This window comes from Heliangelus exortis, chromosome 2, assembly GCF_036169615.1.
Source record: "Heliangelus exortis chromosome 2, bHelExo1.hap1, whole genome shotgun sequence".
Lineage (NCBI taxonomy): Eukaryota > Metazoa > Chordata > Aves > Apodiformes > Trochilidae > Heliangelus > Heliangelus exortis.
The window spans coordinates 112,542,539-112,568,723 of NC_092423.1; the positions used below are offsets into that span (position 1 = coordinate 112,542,539).

A 26,185-nucleotide genomic window follows, 5' to 3' on the forward strand; every position below is an offset into this window, starting at 1 on the left:
CGGCCATCAAGCCCAGACCCGCACTCCAACCCGCAGCCACGAAACCACCACCGTGCCCTCCGGCCCAGTTCACACACACACACGGAAAAAAGGGAGGGCCTCAGCGGACGGAGCAGGCACCGCCGAACCGGCACACCATCCTCGGAGCAAACTCAGCCCAAGGGAAGAGGCAGCGGGTGAGGTCTGAGGGCCGCGGCCCCCGGGGTGGTGGTGCCGGTGGTACCGGGAGCGGGTTCGGAGTTTCCCGCCAGCGCGAGAGTGGCACCAACAGCCAGTACCTTGCCGCGCGCGGGGAAAGCGCCAAAGCCGCGGGTGGCGCGGAGAGAATTTGGGCGGGAGAAGAGGGGGAGGGGGGAAGGCGCTGATTGGGCGGAGAGGGGGGAGGGGGCGGGGTTAAGGAGGTGGTGATTGACAGCCCGGTGATTGACAGAGGGCTCCGGGACGGGCACGCTATGCCCGGCAGGGGGCGCTGCTGCACAGCGTAAGGAGGCAGAGGCGGGAAGGGCAGCGGGGATGGGGCGGGGGGGTGCGGGGGGACGGGACGGGCTGGAGTGCTGGTGACGCAGGGTTTGTTTATGGGTTTTGGTAATGCGGGGAGGGAGAGGGGGGAGCTTTAAGGAGGGGTTTGAACGGCGAAGGAACGGGGAAGCCACAGCAGCAGTTGAGCGGGCAGAGGGGTGTCTTGCCTGGCTGAGGCAAGCGGGAGATGGGGGCGGGATGGAGGAAGGGGCGGGGGGGGGGGGGGGAGGACGGGGACGATGACACAGAGGGGGGAGACGCGGATACCTCACGATTCCCATCAAAACAGTTACATAAAGTTATTACGCCTGTTACGTAACCGTTTCGACACCAGGCGGTATTGTCGCAAACCGAGTAGAAAACAAATTTTTAAAAAAATAAAAAAAAATTACCACAAAACGCTGAGGGTTCAGAAAGCGAGGCAAGGGAGCAGGGGGCAGGCGGAACGAGCGGCGCAGCACGGGCCGGGGGGGTGAAGTCTGCCCCGTCTCCTCTCCTCGGGAAACGAGTGGAAAACCCTCCTGCCTGAGTCTGGATATTCAGAGAGCCGGGAGAAAGCTTTTTTCCTGTTTTAACACAAGATCTAGATGCGAAGTGATAACTGTATTTGTCCCTAAAGGTAAGTTGAAGGCAGGTGAAAACACGCACTCAAAAGACCACAGAAAGCTTGCTTTTAAAGCACAGCTCCCCAAAAACAAAAACACAGACGGGTCTTCAGGTAATGTAGGTGTGTTTAAGGGCATGGTGTGTGTTAAGAGGAACACCCAGCTAAAATGAGCTGCTAAAATGTTACTATGTTTTGGCCAACAGTAAAGACCACAGACAGAAATCACGTCAGAGCCAGCCACCACTCCTCTCTCCAGATCCTTCCCAGGGCTCTCAGTCAGAAGGCTCATGGGCTTAGTTTGTCAAATTGATCTTAGAAGTCTTTTCCAACCACGACTGTGATGCTGTGATGATGCAGAGGGAAGACTTGTGTGAAATTTAGTAACTCATCATCAAAAGGTCAGTGAGCCTCGGTCAGTACCACTGCCAGTCTGTTGTTTGTACATTTCAGTTTATCCCCTTTTAATGTGACTGGTGTGTAAGGCTTGAAGTATTTGTTGGGCAGATCATATTTATAACACGTTCTCAGAAACAGACCTTTAGGAAGACAAGAAGGCTTTTCTCTGCTTAGTTTGACTAGGAAGCAGGATTGCTGCAATATGCCTGTAAATGCAACTAAGTTTCTCACCTCTCCCTTCTACCACAACTCTTTGTGCCTACTGACCAGAGAGACAGAATCCATCTACAGCTTTATATTTAATGAAATTAAGTCAAGTGAGCAGGTGAGGGACTCAAGATTTGGCCACTGTTTTAGGTCTTTCCAAATACAAATAGGACCTCAAGGTCTACACAAACAAATTGTTTCCTCACTTCTGCTTGTTTAATTCATGTTCTCTCCTATGCTTGAAGGAGAAGCAGCAACCTGATCCTAAATGAACAAGAAAGTGTTCTTTCATTTAAGCCACAGCTTTATGTCTTATAGGTTTAAGAATCATAGCCCCTCTAAGTACTATTTTGCAGAGAGGCCGAAGTAGCAGCAATGAAACTGGTTGTTTGTATTGCTTTATGTATGAGGCTTAACATTACCTCTAAAACTCAATTCTATGGAAATCTAAACCTAGGACAACAACCAGAATGCAACAGCTTAGTTTTGTATCTCTGCATGTGAGACTAAAGAACGAACTTGCTGAAATAAATTAATTCAGCACAAATGTTTAAGTTTTATAATTAACATCCTCGCGATCCTTTGACTGTGAAAGACGCAGGGAGGGGAAAAAAGCCAAGCCAATTGTTAGTTCAGCGTTGCACAGCAAAAACTAAGAATTAAACAATTAGTAATTTACCTAAACATCAATTTTAATGCTACTGCTTGTCTGGGTATAGCTTAAGATTTGAATCAAAAAGTCCTCTATGGAAGCTATTTTAATAGTTTAACTGCTGCGTGTCCATACAGCCAGCAAGCTCCACTAAAATTATGATGCCATCTTCCTGAGGCTTACAACTGGCTTATTTTTTCCTTAAATATCCTACAGTCCTCTCACACAGCACTTTGATTATGATCTCTTTCTCCTTCATGAAAGTCACCATAGGGCTACCCAAGTCTCAGCACACACACGAAAGCAAAACAGCAATGAAAATTTGTAAATCAGCTTTATTCAACGATGACCATCACTTAGGCATCGGCAATGGTAACTTCAACTTCTACACCTGGCTCAATGCTGATGGAAGTGATCTGCTTCACGATCTCAGAAGGGCTGTGCAAGTCAATGAGGCGCTTATGGATACGCATTTGGAAACGATCCCAGGTCTTGGAACCTTCACCACAAGGTGTCTTCCTGGTAGTGATTCGCAGAGTCTGGGGGGAAAAAAAAAACAAACAAACAACAAACTCATAAACACAGGGCATTTAGTTGATTCATAGAGAAGACTAATTCGTAATCAAATCAATCCACCTAAGATTGCCACATGTATATATGTCATTGGAAAGTTATTTATTAAATCATATTCTAGTGATGTTAACACTCCTTCCCTATATTCAATTTATTTTAAATTAAAATTACTATTAAAAAACTGAAGGACACAAAAATCCCTTCCAATGTTCAACATGTTTGCACTGAACAGTTGCTCCATGTATCAAAGCAACTTGTGGAACCATGATCAGTTTTTACTGTATCACTCCCTTAATTTAGTAATGCGTTTAATCTCAATACTTTTTTAAAAGCTTTTGTAATTGCACATTTGCAGGAAAGAAGCTTTTAAGACAGAAAAGCAGTGTTAAGTACCTTGGTGGGCATGCGAACAGGTCCTTTCACCTTCAGGTTTTTTTCCTTAGCACCTCTGATCAAGTCAGCACAGACTGAAATTAAAGAAAGAAAAGCTCGTGGTCTGGAGTATTTTGTTTGTTTTCTTAATTGCATATTTCAAACAAGAAGCTGGCTCAGAATAGCGTATGAAGTGATCATTGCCATTCATTGTAAGGGTTATCCTCATAGCCAACAACCAACAAGTGGAAACATTATGCCATGGTAAGCAAAAAACATTACTACAAATATAAACTGCATTTAAGCTGTTAGCAGCCTCAAGATCCTTCATCAAAAAGAGATTCTACAACATTTACATTGTATGATTAAAACACTGGTAAAGCCAGTTCCTGAACAAGATTAAATTTCTTAAAGGATGCATGTTGAACTTCTACACTAAACTCTTCACAACAAGAGTGACAAAATATTTATCAAGGAACTTCAAGAAACTGGTGCCTTTCAGTTCTTAGCCATTCACATAGCAAAAACTAAAGCACATCCCTCCCAAGCACTAAAGGGAAGAAACTGCACGCTCTTAAGTTAGTCATTATGACACAAAGTTTTCAGCATAATGAAAAGCCCCAAACCCCCCACTTCCATTAAAAACTGAATTAGAATTGACTTGTCACTACCCCCCACTTCCATTAAAAACTGAATTAGAATTGACTTGTCACTGTATGAAATGCTTTGGGTGGACCTGCTAAGCCAAATCACATACACTCTGGCAAACATCAACATCCTTAATTACAACTGGTTTCAGTACATTCTGTTTTGCAGCATGCTGTATCTTACGTATCACTCATTACTTAACAAACTACCCCAGTTAAAAAGAAAGTGACTTACCCTTCTCAAGTGATTTCACATTGCGACTTGTCAAAGTAATTCTGATGCGATGAATTGCTACCTCTTGTTCCACAGGTGCTTTGCCAGTATCTTTAAACGCCTAAAATGTTGAAGTTATAAATGTCAGACACTTCAGCCAATGCCAACTGACACTATCCACAGCTTCTAAAAAACATGACTCCTTGAGTGCAAAAACAATTTAGCTGGGGGTTTATTGTACTTTGCTGTCTAGATGACATATCCCAGGAGTATGATGGCATGGAGAAAGTAGTGAAAATAGAAAGGGTAAAATCCCACTTGCTTTGTGGAACAAAAGTTTTTTAAAGTTCCTAACTGCATCTGACTGTGGGAAGCTGCAAAAATATCCCCCCCCCAGTCTGCCTGTACACAGCGGGCTGTCCCATCGCTGATCCTCACACCAGCAACTTAAAGACACCGAGAACAAAAAGGGGCACCGGGCCAAAAAGACGAAATGGGCCACTGGGGAAACCGATTTCTAGAGCTTGTGCAACTGAACGCTTGCAAATAACCGGGCACGAACGCGCACCAAGCGAATTAATGAAAGAAAACAGAAAACACGGAGGAAGGAACAGTATTTCTCTGGGGGATGAGATGCGGCCTGTCCCATTGACGGACGCACATTTCTCTAGCAAAACCTGAATTTCAGGGCTACCGGGCCAGGCCGCGCCTTCACCGCTCACGCCGGGCGGGGGTCGCGCCCTCTCCGCCCGGGCAGCACCGGCCCCGCCGCCACAGGCGCCGCAGCCGAGGGGCAGAGCTACCGGGAGGAAGCGCTGCGGCCGCCGCGGCCCGGGCCGCCTGCACTCGGGGTAGCCGGCTCAAGGCCCCGGCCTACGCCCCAGTTGTCAGGGGCTCAGGTAAGGCGGTCCGGGAGCCGCCGTGCAGCAGATCATCCCCTCCCACACACACGCTCCCGACACGCAGCCCTGCCCGACACCGGGGCCCGGTCCCGGGCCGGCACCGGCGAAGCACACGCGGCTCCGCTAGGGCCTTGCGGCCACGCGGCGCCACCGGCGGCCAGAAGCAGCGGCGCCTCTGACCCCACTCCCCGGCACCCCCCCCGCCTGCCTCACCATGGCGGCTGCGGAGCCTTCCTGACCGACTTATTCCCGGGCGAGGAGCGGCGCGGGGCCCAGCGAACAGCGGTGAGCCAGGAGGAGGCAGCGGCGGCGGGCGGCGCGGGGAGAGGAAGCAGCAGTGGCGGCCGAGAGTTTATATAGAGAGCGGCACCGCCTCCATCCGGGCGCTGCGGGACCTTTCACCCGCCCAGCCGGGTCCGGAAGCGCCGGGAAGGGGGAACCGAGGCGGGCCGTGGCAAACCGAGGCCGGGCATGGTCTATTGCGCGGCGGGTGCCGGGCGGGAGTGGCTTCGGATGCGCTAATCGGGCGATGACAGCGAGCGACAAGGGGAGAGGGGGTGAGGAGCGGCTCTGCAGGTCCGGACGGGCGGGCGTGGAGGCAGCGAAGGACCCGGGACCCCGGACCAGGGACCTGGCTTCGGGGCAGGAGCCGGTCTCGGCGGCGAGGGATTCGGTGGGGCTGCCGTACGCCCTGCAGCGAGGACACGGAGCTGCTCCCCTGGGGTCCTGGTTGCTTTCAGCCAGCAGACGTGAGCTTGCTGTGGGGGCTGGTACCGGATTTCGGTGTACGAGCAAGTCCCCTTTAACATTCAGTGATAGCGAGTGCTTTCCGAGCTGTGCTTTTAATTAGTTTATTTTTTCTTTTTAGTCATCGCTGAAAGTGTGTGGGGGGCGAGAAGTGTTAAGAAAAAAATGCCGGTTTCATTCATTCTTAAATTTAAGAACTAAGAAGTTGATTTTATTCATCGAAGTAATTTTATTTATTCAAGTCAGGCACTGGGGAGATGTTTTTTAACGAGAGCTGTCACTGATTTGGCCTGGGCACTGACAACTGTCCTAAAACAAGTATTTTGCTGGGAGTGTGCCTGTTTCTAGTTGTGTTACAGCCTGACAGACTGACTGAAATGGGGAAACCAATGTTATGTGGTGTGAATGATGGCATAGTCAGGTGACTGTCAATATCTTTTCAAAATACCCTTTCAATCCCATTATTCTCACTATTTTAATTCCATTTATTCTCCTTGAAGTTGGGGCTCCAGTAATCGTAGACATGTATAATGTTAGTAGAACTCCTGCCTCCTTTGGAAGCCTAATAATACAGTTATTTAAAAAAATCTGCTTTATGTTTTGGTGTGAACTTACTTTTGGTGATCACGCTGCACTTAGTATAACTTTTCCCCCCACCAAATCCTTTATAGGCCTTTGCATGGTCTTTAGACCTTATCTGTAGGCCAGTCATTACCTTGTGATGCTCAGTCTTAGACTTGTTTTGCACTTGGATTATTTGTTCTTGCTCTTTGAAACTCTGGTTTACTAATAATTTATTTGGACTAGATACAGTATTCTGATAAAGCAGTTCCAATAAATGTGCATACAGAAGCTGTCATCCTGTTGCTGCCTCCTGAAATGCAGCCATTTCTTTTGCCAGTGGAGGTCAGTACTTGAAAAATCTCTTTTGTTGACAGTCCTCTTTCTCTGGCCTCTTCCTGTGGGGAAAGCAGAATTTGGTTTTGGTCGTTTGCTTTCTGAGCCATTTAACATTTATATTAACAATTTTGAACTCACTTGTGCATAATGAACCAATGTTTAATCTGTTATCAGCTATTCCAACTACTTCCTGAGGAAGTTTTCTGTCTACAGTGCTTTATATTCATCACTTAAATACATGACCTCACACTGATCCTGCTGAAACACTTAATTTTCCACTAATCCAAATGGTTCCCAATCAGATATCTTGCTACCTTATTTACTTAAGAGTGTTTATGAGTGTTCTTAGTAAACTTTATTTGCAGTTAAAATACGAAGTAGCTTGCTGCCAAGAACTAATTCCTGTGGGATTCAATTAGAAATATGTCTGACATTGATGACACAGGTCTGTAACCTTAGTTTTAATTTACTTAGTATGAATTATGTGTGCACAACTATACAGGTTTTTCTGTGTCCTACTGAACAAGTCAGTGTACAAATGTGTTGCATCACCACTGTTTCTATTGTGTACCAAATGTGTGCTGTAATTGCATTAGAAAAAAGACAATCTGAAGAGCTGGATTTTTCCATACATTTAAACTCTGTGTAATGTAAGTAGAATGTCCTCATTTATTTATTGTTCCTATATCAAGAAGTCAGGTTTGTGGGTTGGGTTTTTTTCCAGGGATTAATGCAACGTTGACAGCAAGTTCCTGAATTTGTTCCTTTCCTACTTTTTTTTTTTTTTTTTTCTTTCCTAGTATTGGCACCACCTCGGCTTTCTTTGAGATTTTTTATTATTATTTTTTATAGAGCTTCCCCAGATTTCTCAAAGCTTATGGAAAATCCACATTAACTGCACACAAGTGTCCTTTGCCAGCTCTTAAAATTCTTGGATGCAAGCTGTCTGGAGCTGCTGATTTAAAAACCGCCTTACTTCTCTTTCTATGTGTAAGGCTTTCCTTAGCTATTGTTAGAATTTACTGATACATGTTGGGTTTTTCCACAAGTGTAGAATAGAAATTGATCTGAACCAACTGCTTTCTCTGAAATACACTATAAAATATATCCTCACATTGCTCACATGAGAAAACACCACATAGAAATACAGTTTTTTCCCTACCTTCTGAAAAACTTGTCATTCCTAGCTTCTAATTCATATTTTGTCCTATGCCTGTTTTTCCTTTGGTTACATATTGGTTTTAATATAGGTTTTCTCCCAAGCTAATGCTATTCCTAGTTATGACATTGTGAATTTGGACTTCAAATACACCATTGGCATGTGCTTTTTAGATTAAACTTCCAGGAATGCTTTCCTCAGGTCACATAGTTAAGAAGATAAATGATTAAGAAGCAAGACAGTCTTTTAAAATTACTTAGTATTCTGTAGCAGAAACAATTTAATACTCAGTTTCATTATTTGTTACACAGAATATTGTTCCATGTGCTTTCATGACACTTTCTGACTTTGTTATTTACGGGGACTTTTTTTTTTCCTCCCTTTCTTTTACCATTTTGTCCTTCAGAATCAGTCCTGAGTAATGAACCCAATATTTGTTATAGATATATTTTCCTCTGGCTTATAGATTCAATTTGGGCCTCCAAGTTAATAAGTCGGTTTCTATTAATTAAATATGCATGTATAGGGAGTTAGGTTCTTGTCAGGTTTTTGTAATTTGCTTAATTTTAATCTGATGATCTTTTTACTTTTTGTTAAATTAATGGTTATCTGATTCTTTACTTCCTTAATGCCATTGCATTTAATCGTGCTAAGTTTTGTCTGGGAAAGTTTGGGGTTTTTTTCTCTCCATGACAGGCTAAATTATACAGTTTTTAATCCAGAAAAGATGTTCCAGTGTTCTACAAATCTAAATCCGTTTAGTCTGGATGTTAATTAACCTTCTGTCTTCCTTTGTTCATGTGACAAAAAGGATCTTTGAGGAAATCTCTGAGATGTTCTTGTAGCCCTCGAGCGGTCATAATTCAAGAGTAGATGGTGGTATGAGTCTGCCTATGTGACTGAAGAGTTACCTGGATGAGCATGTGCCTGCTGTCACTCAACATCTTCTAAAGTATTGTAATAACTTCTGAAAATGAAAGCTTTTGCCTGTCTTCTGCTGAATGCTGAGCTCTGACGCACCTTTGGGTGGGTCAAAGGACAGATGTGTTCCCCAGGCTTTGAAAATTGGCTTGTGAACACCATTTATTCTTTTTAATATGTTTATTTTACTTAATTCATACAGGTGGCATGTGTGTGGTTTTGGCAGGGCTCACAGTAGCTTCCTTTAATCTATTTTATCATTTTTCATAGTGATTATTGGATGTGGGCAGTTCCCTGGAAGCTACCTGGGTTATACCAGCCTAATACCTCCTGTCTTTGCTTTCAGTGGTGATTAACATATTGCCAAAATAAATTCCTATTTACTTGTAAATCACTTCCTTCTCCAGAGTCTCTGAGAAATAAACACTTCTTAAAGATGCTGTCTTTTTTTAAAGTCTGAACTTCTGGTCTTGAAACATCTGTGAAGTAGCATCATACTCGAGACCTTTCAGGAAATGGTCAGTGTGTGGTGAAGTGTCTCAAGCAGTCAGCAGCCATCCAATGAAAGCTAATTTCAAGCCTTTTATGATGGGTTTCAGCATCTGCTTGGTCTTAATTGTAGGTCCAAAACCAATCCTCTTGTGTTAACTTGAAGTTGCTCAGTTGTATCGAGTCTCAGAACTTTCCTCCAAGGTCTTTGCTCAGCAGTTAGGTATTACCTGTTAATATCTCTGTCTTCTCTGTTTTGAACATCTGTATTTACCATGTCTATAGGTGCCTCAGCTTCTGAAACTTCCGGAAAACCGACTGGAACAGAAAATACCCTCTTTTTGAAGGTTAATCTGTGTAACTGGGTAGCTGCTAACCAGCAACTAAAATTCTCCACAGGTAGCAAATGGAGGGAATGCACAGTGCATGAGCACCAATCTGCAGCTGGAGTTCTCACAGCTTGTTCATTTTAAATTTTCATGCCAATTCTGACACAAAGCTCATGATATAAAAATGCAACTCTCCTTACAGTACTTAACGTAAACAATGTACTTAATGTCCTTAATATAAATATATATTTTATATATATGCTTATATATATATAAAGCACCTATCACCACATTGATAAACATTCTTTGGAACCACCCTGACAGCAGAGGTAAGAACAGGAGTCAGCCTCTCCCTTTACCTTAAACATTTCTCATGTAACCTTGAAAAGTTACATGAAGTAGATGCATGACTCAGAAACAGAGTAGCTGTGCTCTGATGGAGCCCTTTACTGTTGACAAATACTGCTGTAAATGCTGAGTGTGAAGAGACCTTCACACTTCATGGGCAGCATGAACTGCATATTCATCTCCAAAAGCTCCTTCCTTCTAAACATGTACATTATGCCTGAAAGGTTATACACTTGGCTTCTAATATCGTTCACCGGGTTAGAGCAAAACTTCTTTGTCAGGCTGTTTGGCTTTATTCTTCTGACACAAATCACAGTGGCAAAAAAAATACACGACTGGTAATATGCTAGAGCATTTCTAATGACACTGAATTTGTGATACACTGCAATATATCTTCGAACACTCAGGACTGAAGCTGGATTGTACATCTGGGCTGCGTTTGGGAGGATAATATTTGAATTAATCCTGCTCCAGCTCAGTCTTCAAATTTTTTTTTTTTCAAATTGATGAGGTTTTAATTCTCTGGTTGTCTGGAAGAATGCTTGTTGCCTCTCCACACCTTGTTCTGCAGATGTGACTCTTCTGTCAAATATGTAATAATGAAACAAAATTTTTTTGCAGAGAATAACCATGCAACTCGCATGGTCTGGACAGCACCGAGGTAGTTAATTGATTAGCAACAAGTGCTTTGCCAGTCACCAGTGAAATATTTATTGTGGATGAGTAACAGGAATACAACAGAAACCACAATACTAGATGCTTACAACATGTTAACAAGCACCTGTAATTTCTTATATTCCCTTCTACGACTGATGGCACTTAACATATTCCTGAGGAACCTTGACAGGTTTGAGGGGTGGGCCCATGCCAACCTCATGAAGTTCAGTAAGGCCAAGTGTAAGGTCCTGCACCTGGGTTGGGGCAATCCCAAGGACAAATACAGGTTGGGCAGAAAATGGACTGAGAACAGCCCTGAGGAAAAGGACTTGGGGGTGTTGGTTGATGGGAATCTTGGCATGAGCTGGCAAAGTGCACTTGCAGCCCAGAAAGGCAACTGTGTCCAGGGCTGCATCAAAAGAAGCTTGGCTAGCAGGTGAGGGGAGGTGATTACACCCCCTCTACACCACTCTCCTGAGACCCCACCTGGAGTTCTGTGTCCAGTTCTGGAGCCCCCAACACAGGAATGATACGGAGCTGTTGGAGCAAGTCCAGAGGAGGGCTGTGAAGATAATCAGTGGGCTGTAGCACCTCTCCTATGCAAACAGACTGAGAAAGATGGGATTGTTCAGTCTGGAGAAAAGAAGTCTCTGGGGAGTCCTTATAATGTATCTTTCAGTACAGGAAAGCTGGGGAGGGACTTAATTACAAGGATATTAAAGATAGGACGAGAGGAAATGATCCTACTTCTGGGAGTGCAGATTCCCCTGTTCCTAAATGCCTCTTTTTGGGCACAAGTACCAGTGCAGCTTAATCCAGATGCCATTGAAAGGGTGTCCTGTGAGTTCCCACACTCATTCCTGAGAGGTGGGATGCTACTGCTACACCTCATCCTGTCTGCCCTCCAGCCTGTACTGGGAGAGGGGCGGCAGATCCTTACTGTGCCCTATAGGGAAGGTGCCTTAGAGGTAATAATACCTGTTGTTCTGCTACTGTGTTCCCACCCCAAGGTTTCTTCTACCAACCACAAATTTTTATGCTGCTTTTCAAACTGAATTCTTTTCTCAAAATTCTCTTGGTAATCTAACCCCCTGGTTACTGTTTAATCTGGGTGATAATTGTCTTAAGCAAGCTTTGTTACTGTTATTTTCCTCTAAGTGTTATCAAGTTTGGGGGCAAACATCCTCTTAGAACAGGCTGGTTTGGGTATGCTCTTCAGGCACACTGTTTACACAGACATTCCTACTGTATCATCTGTTGTTATCCAGGCCAGGTTACCAAGAGGGATTCTGTGCAATTCCTGCCACAAAAACTTCCCAACATCAATCCAGTGAAAGAAGAACTAGTGGACACCCAAACGAAACTGGTATTTTTGCAGCCAGTTTTCATTTTGGAAATCACCTTGGAAGGCTTCATGTGTGGAAAGGGTAATCAAATATAAAAAATATATTCTGAACTACACAAATCTCTCCAATCCAGATTTGGCCTCTTGAGGCAGCTCCGCTTGGCACTGCTTTACTTTGAAAACAGACAGTTCAAGAAGGCTGCAATAGTTTGTAGCATGTGTTGAAAGGCTGCATCTATTCAAACAGTATTCATGGGACTCTCTGAGCATAGCAAGCATTTTTAACAACTGAGTTGGAAATGGATTCCAGGGTGTGGGTTGGTTTGCTGCCCTTACCTTGCTGGCTTCCCTACAGATGCTTTGTACACAGAAGGTTTAGGAACCAGTGCATGCTGGTGTGTACAAACTCTCACAATAATGTGCTAATAAGGGCTTCAAGTTGTCTTTCCTCCTCCTGCAAAGACTTTGTGGGAAGCTGCCAGTAGCTTGGTGTGTGCATGGTTGGATGTTGGAAGAGGAAGAAAAAGCTGATTAAGTTTACAACAGTCATGTTTACCAATATTCATAGACCACAGACATTTTTGTCTGTGACCCTCTGTCTATGGTTTTAGAGCCCAGTTATGAAGTCACTGATCACTGTTTTTCCTTTTAAAGCCCACTTTAATCTAATCTAATTCTTCGGCGAGACAGAGTAGGAGGGAATTGTTTCACGGGGTTTGTGCTGCCTCTATCATGGAGCAGGGATAATTTAAGGAATTATCCTGACCTCACACTGCCTTACAACTTGAGGCAAAATTTCTCTTGATATAGAATGAATCACTGCATCACGTTTGATTTATTTTTCCTGAGAAATTTTTGATCATCCCTCATCCCAGATTAGTTTTGTCTTCGTGATATTCTCGATCAAACTAGTTTTCAGATGATGAAAGTGTGCAATCAAAATTTAGCAAGTGCTTCCTGTAGATGGTGAGATTTAAAGGAAGGGGGAATCACTATCTTGATGGTACAGCACTATTGGAGCAGGATATTAGTTGCCTCTCACAAGTCTATTTGGATTACATCCAGGTGTCAGATTGACTTCTGTGGGACTTGCAAAGAGATGCCCTTCCCAACCCTGGAGTCTGTAAAGAAAGACTAATGCCAATTCAGTAATGCTTCTCCTGTTGTGACCTGACCCCCTGTGAACTAGCCAAGTTAAATTACTCAAAACCTGACAGAAACAGGAATAGTAACATAAAACTTTGGACGTGGAACTAAAGGAGATAGATACTGTGGTGTTAAAGATGTGCTTTAGCCACTGAGGCAATCATTACACTGTGATTGTTCAGAGCAGCTGGTCGGATCCACAACATAACATGAAAGTGATCCACGAGGCATCAAATATTAAGAAGTTTGGGTTTCAAAGGGGTTGCAAACTTCTCTAAAAAGCTAATGTGGCAAAGCAGCAGCTGCAGCCTACTACATAGAAATTACGAGGTTGCTGCAGGAGGGCAGGAACAACCTCTAGAGTCTGTAATGCTATTTCATAGAAAATCGAGCAGTTCTGCTTGAGAGAGCAGCTTAGAGGAGAGTAAAGCAAGTCCACTAAAGTTGCCTTTCACCCAAATATATGGCAGAAAGTCCTAGTTCACTTGTAATGAAAACAGGGCTTATATGTGTCCTTTCACAGCAGTCTACATGACATCATTGCTACCAGGATGGAATATGGTTTGGTTATTCTTTCAAGAAACACTAGAAAATAGTATTTTTCTGCTGCAACAATCACTTAAATGTTGTAAGAGGAACTATATGTAGATGCACACAGTTGCATTTTCCCACCTCTGTGCACAGTGAAAACTCCAGCTTGAGTTTTTACAGACATGGATCAAGGAGACCACTATTATCTACTACACAGCTTAAAATTGAGGAAAAGACAGTATTAGTTCTTAAGAGGCTTGTAGCCAAGCAAATTACATTAATCATTGTGGTGAACATAAAGGTGGTTTTGAATGTAGTAGTAATGTCTCCTGAAAAAAAAAAAAAAATTAAAAGAAATATTAGTAGTTGTAATTTTTTCAGCTCTATAATCCCATGGTTGTTTTTTTTCCCTTTAAATACAAAATACTTATATTACAAAATAATCTTTCAATAGCTATGGCTGTTGAAAGATGTTTCTGAGAGCAGCAAGCAGGTACTTTGCTCTCTCAATGGCCCCCTTCTCACCCCCTTGCAGCAGGTCTATTTGCTTTTTGAGAGTCCTTTGCCTGTTCAGAGGAAGAACTGTTTCCCATATGCTCTTGTGAAATGTTTCTGGTGTGAGGTAGAGCAAGTCACTTTATTCTGGCAGGCACAAATGCTTATGCTAATATCTAGGGATGAATTGTCCTCTTTCCTGAAAAAAACAAAAACCATGACACACCTTTAGTAAAGAAAACTGAGCTTTTTACTCTTAAAATCTCCTGTAAATAAATTTCCAAAGAAGAATCCACCACTATTTGTGTACTGGTATACATTGCTAAATCATTTGTATTATTAAATTATAGCATTAACTGATCACCATCATAATTAGCACATAGTACGGTCATCAAGAAAAAGAAAGACAAAAAGCCTCAAAGACAATTTGGGGGTTGGTAACTGTTAACAAAACATTTAAAATCAGCCAGTTTTTCATTTTTGATGGCCAGGATAGTTGGAATACAGGGGGCTGGGAGCGAGGGCAGGGATATCCTTCTTTTAACTAAACAAGAGACTACTATGACCTGGTGGTAATAAGTGACAGCTCTGACCAGGATCAGCAGCCTCACCTGATTTTAAGCACTACTTCAAGACTCCCAGTTTAAATCATACTGGGTTCTGACAGTCCAGTGACCAGGAAGCTGCAGTATGCAACACAGGAATTCCCATGCCAGCATAAACTTATTTTTCAGTGAGAGCTTCACTGATTGAAAGGCTTGTAGAAAATAAGTTTGGTCTTGGGGGTGTCTCCTCTCTCCTCTCTCTCTCTGCTTCTGGCTTGTGTCATTGCCTCTTCCAGCCACCCCCCTGTGCAAATGGTCATTTCATATTACCCTTGCTATGACTGGCCAGGTAGTGCTAATTTTTGCAGTCAGAACATTTTTTCTAATGCTTTTTGCAATGCAACACACAGCTTTTTAAACAAACTGTGCAAGGGTGAAAATTATTTCTAAAAATTTGAAGAAATTTATTTCCACTGAAAGCCAGCTCTTGACAGGAATAATTACATTTTAAGAATCTTTTTTCTCCCCTTTAAATTGGAAAACATCTAATAGCAATCATTTCACTCTTGAAATCTATTAAGTGACTGACAACTTCTAGAGAAGTCCAGAGAAGTTCTGTCATTTTCTATGCAAAGAAAAAGTCAGGTGACATTCATCTATTGGCATGTCAGTACAATGATACATTCCTTCAAAAGCTTTGTGTGGGGCTTCTGTGTTACCTGCAAACCACTTTAATATAACTTTTTATTGATAAGAGAGAAACAAGAATGTGGCCAAAGTATGTATCTTTCTAAACTTGCTGTGTTATATAGAATGTACTATTAACTACTATTTTTTAAAAACTCATCCTTCTCAGCTGTCAGTTCCCATATTTAGAGTCAGATTTTTTTGCTGTGTCTGTTCAGGTACAACTTTCTGTAGCTGTCTCTGGGGCCAGTTTCACTGTGCCATATCCACATCAAATCCCTTTTACCATTTTTTTAAATAAATGGTTGAGAAAGATACATGGCCTGAAAACCAAACCACCCTTTTCTTCCACCCTTTTTGGGGAGGGAGCAATTTTAAAAGAACTGGACATTTCAAATTTGCAGCCTACTTTGCTCTTTGTAGCCTGGCACATGTGCAGTAGAATATTTATTCTTGGTTTATTCCTGTTGTCCCAGGTGCCCTGCAGAGGCAAATGCTACCACAGCTTCAGGCTGGGTAGGGAGCAAAACTCACCCTTGGCCTTGAAGAAGTCCAGGGGTGGATGGTGCCTCTACTATCAAATTGTCCCATGGCATCCTTAGCTGATGGCAGACTGGGATAGATGCCAGTAGGCTTTTCTTTGTTCCATTTTACTTCTTTAGCTGGTTTTAAGGCTTTTCATCTGACAGGCAGACAAATATTTGGCAGCTGGGTTAAGTGAAGCATAGAACGAGGCTCTTTGAGCTCTGCATTAAGGTATTTGCAGCAGATAAATGGCTAAAATGAAGTACAAGTAAAATGTTCAAAGTAGAGTTAATTTTAAAAATCACCATTTCCTACCCATATTTTCATCTTTGTTCTAGCAATTGAATTCATAAACACTGATGCTAATCCTGCAAAAGTTGATTTCCATGTCAAATACTGATCATTCACCTACAACCCACTGAATTTACAAATAACGCGTGGTACATTCTGTAAAACTTTGTTTTGTTTTGTTTTCTTTGCAGCAGTTGTATCTCGCCACAGAATACAGTAGCATCCCATACATCATGCTTCACATACTGCCTTCTGTGTTAAAGATGTGCCCACCTACAAATTATATTGTATTTTTATCATTTGAGATAGTGTTGTTACTCCTGGGCTGAGATAAAGCATCACACACCAAAATAAACAAAAAAACCAAATCAAACAAACAAAAAAACCAAAGCAAAACCACAAAACAAAAAACCTCCAACAATTTGTGAGCACAGAAGCAGCCTCCAAGGAAGGAGAAGCAAACAGAACAAACCAGGAGCAGAGTTTCATAGGCTCCTGGTTAATGGGAAGCCAGAACCTTTGTCAAAGAGAAACACATAACCATTCCCCACTTAATTATCAAGGAAATTCAACTTTAATACTCCCATCCACCCCACCCCCAAATATAGAAAGTAGCATCAGATTTCTAGCTTATGCCTACTCCTTAAAAAGAATTGATTATGAAATGTTTGTTGATATTTCTATTTGGGAGCCAAAGTCACTACACCTTCAGTAATAGCTATAGTAAGTGAAGAGCAATGATAAAATTACATTTCCATACCTTTTCCTTCTTTCTCATTCTTCCTTGAACTGTTTATTACAATTGCATACTTCCCATGCTTCTAGCCTTTTTTTCTTGTGTTTCTTATAAGCATTTGACTGCTAAAGTAATTGTTGCACTTCACATGGGAGTTGCTTTTATTCATGAAGAAAAGCATGAAAAAAATTATTTTTTATCTAAAACCATTTAGCACTAACTAGCATTGCTTATTTGGGCAGTCAGTTTGAATGAGATAAAATTACATAAAATCTCTTTCTTAACTGCTTTCTGTCAAGTTTTGCATATGTGCCCATTTGAGGGAAAAAAAGAGGAGACACCTGAGGGAAGTTCAAGGTGGTGGGTGCCATTAGGTATGGGGAAAAAAAAAAGGCCAGAATTAGGAACTTTTGATTAATGTTTTCCCTTAGCAGACAATACTATCTGTGTAACCAAGAAAGCAAACATAACACTAATATGGTTATTATGTACAGAGCTATGTCTGTTGAGAACTAGTTAGAAGAATACAAGGACTTCACAGTATCTTCTTTATTTGTGCTTTTTTAAACTGGTAAATGCAGCCAGATTTGGAAGTTAGGTACTGGGAGATTGATGAGAACTAACTGAAGTTTCCATGCAGGCAGGAGCTAACACACCTGGTTTTGAATAGTTAGCTAGTTAACAATAGTTAACAAACCTAAATAAAAGAATAGTTTGGTTTCCAGGGGAAATAATTATATCAAGCTGCAGAACTTGGTTGAGATAAAATGTGAGAGATCTGACATTTACCATCTGGGACAAATGAGGTTTTGTTCCTTCTTAAAAGCACAGTCAAGATACAAGGTTGCTCTTACTTGAGGAGATCCAACTTTTTCTTAACATCAGATAACTCCTACCCTCAATAGAGCCCACTCAGCTGGCAGAGGGCTGGGAGGCACAGCCCAAAATCATGTCACAAATACCTCTCTGCGCAGCCTTACACAGGTGCTGCATCACTGCAAGGCTCCCCTTATTGCAGGGGGAGTGGACTAGAAGACCTTTATTAGAGGTCCCTTCCAACCCAAATTATTCTATTATTCTATGATCTGATTTTGTGCAATGCTGGATCCTATACATCTGAATTTTCTAGACTCTAGAGAGCCAGCCGGGACACACATGCTAGTTCAGCCTTTCAGACTCATTATGATTTTATAGATACCTTGTCAAGGCATTTAATCTGCAGAAAGAAAACTGATGTCCCTATTTTGTATTTGGTTGGCTGGATGACTGGGGCAGCTGTACAAAGGACATTCAGCACTGACTCCACAAGTGTTCCCTGCTCAGAAAGCAAAACAAAATATTGATAAACTATAATTACCTGGTTGTGGCATTTTCTTCAGGCTTTCAACAAATCTATTGGTTAGGCTGATCAAGTTCCAGGCTGCTGGTGATCAGTTCCAGGAATGAAAACAATAAATAATAAAGGCACAACTACTCCTTGAAGTTTATCCTGGCTCATAACTGTCTTGCTAACTATCTGGAACTATACTGCATATGTATATGTGGGGATGGAGAGGTAAAAAACAAAAACAGTTTCTAGAAAGACTTAGGGAAAAATCTGGATTAACAAAATCCCATAAGAGTTGTAACACAATTGTCTGTGACTGCTCTGCTAGCATCATGTGCTTTCTGCTACCATTTTATAGGGAGGTATGCAAGTGTGACAAAGAGCAGTGTGCAGCTACACTCATTAGCTTTAATGGCAGCTTTAGGAGCAAGAAGGCATCTTTTAAACCTGAAGCCATGTCCATATGAAAAAAAAAAACCCCACGAAGGATAACATTCTGGTGGATTAAATCTAAAAATAGATAGGAAAAAAATCAAAGAACTAACCTAAACCCCATTATATTTTTCAGAATATGAAGAACAAGAAATCTGTCAAGCATCTCTGATAGATCTACTGATGTCCACATTTTTAAAAGCAAACAAAACAAAACAAAAGCACCCTAATCATTGAAATCTGATTCCCCCCCCCCTCAAGGCAACAAAGCAACTGCAAAGAATCAAGGTGTGTTCCTTGCACTTGTGCTGTCCCTGGAGCAAATAGAAAATAGGCTTATGCAAAAAACATTTTTGCATCAGGACCTGTCTGAAATTCAAGCACCTATAAATATTATTAGAATTGCAGCACATTTATGGTTCTAAGTCAGCTCTGGAGATTTTCTAGTTCAGCCACCTGTTCAGAGCAGAGTCAATGAGAACAACTTGCTCAGAACTGTGTCCAGTTGGGCACTGAACACCTCCAAGCATGAAGAGTCCCCAGCCTCTCTGGGCAACCTGTTCCAGTGGCTGACCAGCCATACAGTAAAAATATTTTCTCTTGCATTTAAACAGCGTTTCCTGTCCTGCAGTTTGTGTCCATTGCATCCTGTCCTGTCGCTGGGCTCTGGTGAGAAGAGACTGGCTCCGTCTTTACTGCTTCGAATCAGTATTTGGACAAGCTGCCAAGACCTCCTGACCTCCCTTAGCCCTCTCTTTCAGGCTGAACAGTCCCATCCCTCAGCCTCTCCTCACATCCGGAGGTTCCAATCCCCTCCCTCATCACCTTTCCTGGCCCTGCACTGCTCCAGAACACCCAGGAGTTTCTTGTTGCGGCAGAGTCCTGGGCTGACCACAATGCTCCGGCCGTGTCCCCCCAGGGCTGAGTGAGCAGGGGGAACATCTCTCTGGCCTTGGTCACAGCCTTTGCTGGGTGCCCCCGGGTGCTGTTGGCTGCCTTTGCCGCAAGGGCGCATTGCTGGCACACCTTCAGCCTGGTGTCTGCCAGGAGCTTCGGGACCTTTCCTGCAAAGCTGCTTCCCAGCTGGTCAGCCCCCAGCCTGCACTGGTTATCCCTCCACCAGGTGCTTGGCTTTGCAGTTCCCTGCAGCGATTCCCATCAGCGGATTTGTCCAGCTTGTTAAGGTCTCTCTGAATACCAGCAGGACCATCTGATGTATTAACCACTCCGTCCAGTTCTGCAGCACCTTCAAACTTTCTGAGCATGTCCTCTGTCCCCTCATCCAGACCATTCATGGAGATGTTAACCTGTACTGGGCCCAGTATTCACCTCTGGGGTACGCCACCAGTGACTGGTCCCCTGCTGGGCTTCATGTCACTGATCACAACACTTGAAGCCAGGCAGCTCAGCTAGTTTTCAGTTTTCATTATCAAGTCTGTACTTCATCAGTGTCTCTATAAAAATGTACTGTAAAACAGTGCCAGAAGCCTCACTAAGGTCTAGATAAGCAACAGCCACTGCTCTCCACTTACCCAGCCAATAATATCATCACAGAAGTCTACCAGCTTGGTCTTCATAAATCCATGCTGACCATTCACAGTCATGTTTTTGTTCCTCATGTGTTTGTCAGTGGCTTCCTGAATTATTTGTTCCACCACTTTCTCAGGGATTTAGGGTAGATTGACTGGCATGTAGTTTCCCAGATTGTCCTTTTTGGCCACCTTACAGATAGAAATTAGATTTGCTTTCTTCTAGTCCTCAAGAATGTCTTCTGACCACCGTGACCTTCCAAAGGTCAAGAGGATCCTCACAATATCAGCAAGTTCTGTCAGTGTTTGTGAGTGCATCCCACCATGTCCCACATCCTTGTGCAAGTCTTGTTTATTTGTATGTTCCTTAACCTGATCCTTCTCTAGCTACAGTAACTCTTCCTTGCTCCAAATTTCCTATTGGTCTCACAGCTCTTGCACGTTTATTTTTTTATGCTTGAGTTTAATCAGGAGCTCCTTGTTTATCTTTAGAGGCACCCTGCCACCTTAACTTGGTTCTCTGGTCTTTGGGATGGACCAATCTCTGTCCTGGAAAAGGCAATCCTTGAAAATCAACCAAGTGTCCTGGGCCTCTCTTCTACACAGGGCCATATCCCTTGGAAGTCTTTAAGAAATAACTTTCCTAATTACATGGTTGATATCTGTTCAAGATCTCTTAGCAGATACTATAATAAATGAATTCAAAGACAAATATTTGAGTTGTTTAGAAGGAAGCAATATTGCTTTGATTGGAAGGATCTGTGCTTTGTAATTCTGTTGATTTGTATTGAAATTTTTCAGGAGCTGGGTTGGTATGTTCCCTGTGGGTCTCCAAAAGTATTTGAAAAATCCTTCCCTGTAACCTGTTTAAAGGTACTAAGCAGCCATGTTTAGGAAAGAAAATCCCAGGCTGGATAAGTCAAAAGATAGGAGCAGAGGGTAAAGCATCAGTTCTCTCTACTAGAGAAAGTACCCACTGGTGTTTCACAGGGTCCTGTGCTGCTTAGCACATCCAGAAATGAAGTGCAAGAGGGTGAGCTATAAAATAAACAAATTTGCTGTTGGTGGAATTATTTAGGAGTGCAAGAAAAATTAGAGTGCAAAGGCCAGCTACAAACTGACTGAAGGAAATTCAGAGTTGATTGATGTAAAGTGAGGCAAACAGGCAAATTAATCACCATTCCACAAAACCATAAATTCTGAGGATTCTGAGCTATCAAGCCTGAAATATGTCTTGTTTAGTATTTACTGAGAGCTCATTAGCAATCAAAAAAACCAAAAACAAAACAGCAAATCAAATCGTAGAAGCTACTAAAAAAATAGAGCATCATTATGACAGATTATTATGTGCCCACATCTTGAGTGCTGTGCAGAGTTCTCACTCCCTCTCTAAAGAGAATCCAGTAAAATTGACAGAGGCATCTGCAGAGCTGATTACACTTCAAGAGTTGGTCTTGGCCATCCAGTATTCTTCTGTGAAGTGTAACAAAGAACTTGAGGGGTGCTTGATTTTTCACAGACACTCAAGTAGCACTTACTAATGCCAAAGTATCATTGAGCACAAAATACAGAGTTTCTCGCAGTTTAAGCAACAACTACCTAGCTCAGCAAAAGAAATACAACTCAAAAGCATCTAGGGACTACTAAAAATGTTTAATTTTTTTTTAATTATATCCTTTTGAAGACTGGAGAAACATTTCTGTGTTAGGCTTGATGTTAAGGTGAGACATGCCAATGGCTTTATCTGACACTTAATCTTCTCAGCTAATAATTTTAACAGGTAACTAGCTTATTATGATAACTTTTATAAGATATTGATTGCTTACTTAAAAAAAAACTATGCAACACAACACCCCCCCGAAGTTCTATAGTATAATTATTTTGACAGAGAAAACACAGGAAATCTATTCCAGAATTTACCTTAGGCTTTTTGATTCCAGGTGGCATTTTACAGCTCCACTTAAATGGGACAGAAGAGCAAGAAATAGTTAAGCTTAGATATGCTTTATAAACCATTAATTTCAATGACCAACCCAAATACCATAAAGACCTACAGAATCATCTCAAATTCACATAGTTGCTCATTTCCAGGATTTCACGGGGCTAAGAACAGATGTGTGTCAGAAATCAGGAAACTGGCTCAATTCCTTTGGGATTTTTTCCAGAATGGAAGCAAGGGGGAGTAAGGGGAAAGTAGAAAAACAATTTGACTGAAACATCACTCTTTCTCCTGCCTTAAAAAGAACTGGAGTGTTTGAGTAGAATGGCAATATTAGCTACAGCCGTAAGAACTTCCTAGCTCCAGATAAGGGTTAAGGTCTCAACATATCTATAATTATCAGTTCTGATAAATCAGGGATCAGAGCTCTTTGTCTTTGGCATTGCCTACAGCACTTCCTTTCCTGGACACATTACAACCAGATTAGGAAAGACAGTAGATAAGATATAAGCAGTACAGAATTTAGTTCAATAATGCATGCTTTGAGCACCAGCAGAGTATTGTAAAACTGCTTTAAGTAATCTTCCTTTTCAATATTTCCAGTATCTTGTATAATACTGACCCATGCCTTACTAAGGGCGAGTAATCCTCTCATCACCCTGATATGTGAGGGTTTTTTATCTATAGATCATGTTTTCTCAGTTTCAATTTTTTTAACTCCCTGTTCCCCTAAAACCTGAGAACTTTATATTTCACACAAGATTCTCTTATAATGCTTCAGACACTAAACTTTACAATATACCAATTAGCAAGTTGCAATTAATCTACCTGTTAGTGTGGGGGATCTTATAAAAGCACAGGTTGTTAATACATCTTCTTACTCTCAACAGCCTTAGACTGACAAAAAGGCTCCTTATTTCAGTATACTTAATGTAATTAAGTACACTTGAGCACAAGAAATAAAACCTCCAATAGTCTGTATTTATTTTTCTGCATTCATTGATTTGTGATGCATACTCATGTCTTTTTAAATGAAGAGGAAAAACTCAAATCCACAAACCTAGCTAGTGTAAAGAACTACTTATATCTGACATTTTGGAAATACCAAAAGGTATTATGTAGCAAAAAACTTCCAAAAGCAGCCCTTTTTTTCTATTCCACTTATTTGAAAACAACTGTTTTGCCACATATCACATTCCCCAGTTTCTCCCAGAGCAAGGCAGCACAAAAGAGGTCAACCAGAAAAAGTCACATTTGCCAATGCCTTGCTCCTTATCCCTACCTCCTTCCCCAGTAAAAACCCACAGTTCTGTTAAATCTCTTTATTTATAATCTTCTTATAACAAAGCAGTTTGTTTTGTTTTGGCTTTTTTAGTAAAAAAAAAAAACAAACAAAAAAACCAAACAACAGCCGGAAAAATCTTTAGATGACACAGGGGCTGAGTCCGCTCTCTTCAGAGGAAAGGCGGAGGGAAAGGAAAAAAGTCAACAATAAAAGAAATCGTAAGAGTCCTGAGTTTTCCTAGAGTCTCCCCTTGAGGAGGACCCTGAGGCTGGGAAGCAGCTGGGCTGCACTCAGTCGTTCCTCCACATCAGCCTTCCAGCAGCAGCTGATAATGCTCTGGAGCCTCTGGCCCACCAGGGACTCGTGGAAAACATCAGCAGCCAGGGAAGGGCGCAGGTTGTAGGCTACCACAGCATAGAGCACATACTGCCTCTCACCCAGGTAGGGCTGCTCTCGCATGACAATCTGCCAGAGGGTGATGGCAAAGGAGTAGATGTCTGCCTTGGCAGTGACCTTCTCTCCCTTGAGGAGCTCGGGGGCACGGTGTGTGTACGTGCCCCCTTGCTGGCAGAGGTGGGGGCTCTGCGACAAACCCTCCTCCAGTTTCTGGGAGCACCCGAAGTCTCCGATCTTGCACACTCCCTGCTCCGTGATGAAGATGTTTGCAGGCTTCAGGTCTAAGTGCACGATGCCCTGGGAGTGGAGGAAGGCCAAGCCGGTCACAATGTCACAAGAGTAGCACACGGTCTCTTCCATGCTCAGAGCCTTCCTTCTGCAGCCACCTTCATCATCCTCCCCCTGCGTCCACGCGTCGCCCGTGCCATAAATGACGTGGTGCAGGGTGATGTTGCCCACGTACTCCATGATGATGGTGCCCAGGCTGTTCTGGCTAGCTGGGGCACAGGTGCTGGCAGCCACCACCCGTACCACGTTATTGTGCTGTAACCGGGCTACGTTCAGCTCGGCCCAGAAGCTCTGTCGCGATGCCAAGCGGTTTTTGCTGCTCTTCTTCACCTGCTTCACAGCCACAGTTGCACCACGGTAGGTGGCTTTGAAGACAGAACCAAAGCCTCCAGAGCCCAGGGGTTGGAGGAGGCAGAGCTGCTCCCAATCAATGGAGCACCAGGCGAGGCGTGGAGGCAAGCGGCGGGTTCTGACCCAAGGAGCTCCCCCCAGAAAGCTTTTGGTGTCTTTGCCAGGGACAACTAAGGGGCTGCTGCAGGGGCGCAGATCTGCAGATGGGGAGAACTCCAAAGGAAGAAAACAATTAAGAGGAATGGGTGAGGGCATAATAAGAGGGACAAAGCAAGAGGCAGTTACTAGGACAGAAGGCTGAAAAATTTCCCTGACAGAAAAGGCTATGCAGTGGCTTCTGAAGCCTTTTATCCTCTCTTCACCATTCTCCCTCCCACCCCTAAATGAGTTGCATCTGTCACAACTAGCTGAGCACAATCAGGCTCACCTGGAAGCATTCTCCAGCCCTGAAGGAAACCTCTAGAAAGCCAAGGCAAATGGATTTAAAGCTAAAAAGATATTAACCTGTATGTATGGCACATAATTGCTTATCTCTAGAGAAAAGAAAAATATTCTGCCCATTGAATGTCACTAGCAGAATGCCCCAAGAATAAATACAGCAGTGACCGGTGAATGGATTTCCCTGTAGCTCTGGGCAGGAGTGATCATCATTAGATGCATAAACAACTCGAAGTCACTGTAGGAGGAAGCAGCTGAAATGGTGAGTGCTAGCATTTGATGAGGCATAACTAAATATATGAGTGTGTTTGTAGAAACCTGACACTTAAACATGGCTGGGACAAGGGGACTGGTTTGGCTGCTCAACTGTGCCCATGCAGGACAGCAACATTAATAACAGACTAAAAACAAATGATTGTTCTGCTTCATCTATTGCATGTATTAATCTATATAGTAACTAGAATTATACATAAATATTTGGTCGTATCCCCATCACACCCTGCAGAGTTACCACGGATGTGTACTTTATTTCTGGACCCTCCTTAGTAAAATTATTGCTAAATTTACAGCGCTGTTCTGGCAGAAATCAAATATACTTTTGCCTTGCTGGTTCCAGTGTTTTCTTCAGAGAGGTTTTTGATATTTTGACCCTGCTTTCACACATTGATGGTGCTCACACTTCAGTGTTTGGTACATGCTGTACTGCCTGTGCATCAGAGCACCCTTATGGGACCTATGCAGCTAAGTACTTTTAACTGTTCCAGGAAGTATCTTTCTGTACGTGTTGACAAATATCTTGGAAAGCTTGCACCTGGCTTGCCACCTCCTGACCTTTCAGAACCTTCCTCTGGATGTCAGCTTTGCCAATACAGATCTTGCTGTGGGAGTTCAAAAAGTGCTTTTTTCTCCAGTATACCCCTGGGCAGCACTAGCATTTTCCTGGTGTTTTCTTCTTTTTGTTTTGTTTCTCTGGACAAGTAAGATACAGCACAGATGGACTGAAGGAGGTTTCAGGGGTGCTCAGATCATGTGCAAACAGAACTGAAGCATTCTTCATCTTGATACAGGTCCTATTGCTCATCTCAACAGAAAAAGTTCAGAACAGAATAGTTTGGGTGGGAAGGGACCTTAAAACCTAGTCCCAACACCCCTGCCATGGGCAGGGACACCTCCCACTAGACCAGGTTGCTCAAAGCCCCATCCAACCTGGCCTTGAACACTTCCAGTGGGGGGCAGCCACAACTTCCCTGAGAAACCTGT

At 42.8% G+C, this 26,185-nt stretch overlaps 2 protein-coding genes, 1 long non-coding RNA gene and 1 other non-coding gene across 5 annotated transcripts; 1 reads left to right on the forward strand and 3 right to left on the reverse strand.

Annotated features, from left to right (window-relative positions):
* Positions 1 to 777: 777 nt before the first annotated feature.
* Positions 778 to 2,853, forward strand: LOC139793215 (uncharacterized). 2 transcript variants are annotated; one of them, XR_011724546.1, is made up of 3 exons: positions 778 to 1,138; positions 1,330 to 1,524; positions 2,519 to 2,853. It is a non-coding gene; the product is annotated as an uncharacterized lncRNA (long non-coding RNA). The 2 variants fall into 2 exon arrangements; XR_011724545.1 differs by having other exon boundaries at positions 778 to 1,524.
* Positions 2,697 to 5,466, reverse strand: RPS20 (ribosomal protein S20). The gene is made up of 4 exons (XM_071737576.1): positions 5,303 to 5,466; positions 4,209 to 4,308; positions 3,348 to 3,421; positions 2,697 to 2,920 (listed from the first exon to the last, which is right to left on the reverse strand). Exons 1-4 carry the CDS (start codon positions 5,303 to 5,305, stop codon positions 2,738 to 2,740), a joined length of 360 nt encoding a protein of 119 aa, XP_071593677.1. The 5' UTR covers positions 5,306 to 5,466; the 3' UTR covers positions 2,697 to 2,737.
* Positions 3,496 to 3,560, reverse strand: LOC139793820 (small nucleolar RNA U54). The gene has a single exon (XR_011724816.1). It is a non-coding gene; the product is annotated as a small nucleolar RNA U54 (small nucleolar RNA).
* A 17,919-nt stretch (positions 5,467 to 23,385) lies between the features above and the next one.
* MOS (MOS proto-oncogene, serine/threonine kinase) lies at positions 23,386 to 24,914 on the reverse strand. Its single transcript, XM_071738693.1, has one exon. The coding sequence runs from the start codon at positions 24,740 to 24,742 to the stop codon at positions 23,690 to 23,692; it is 1,053 nt and encodes a 350-aa protein (XP_071594794.1). The 5' UTR covers positions 24,743 to 24,914; the 3' UTR covers positions 23,386 to 23,689.
* Positions 24,915 to 26,185: the final 1,271 nt, after the last annotated feature.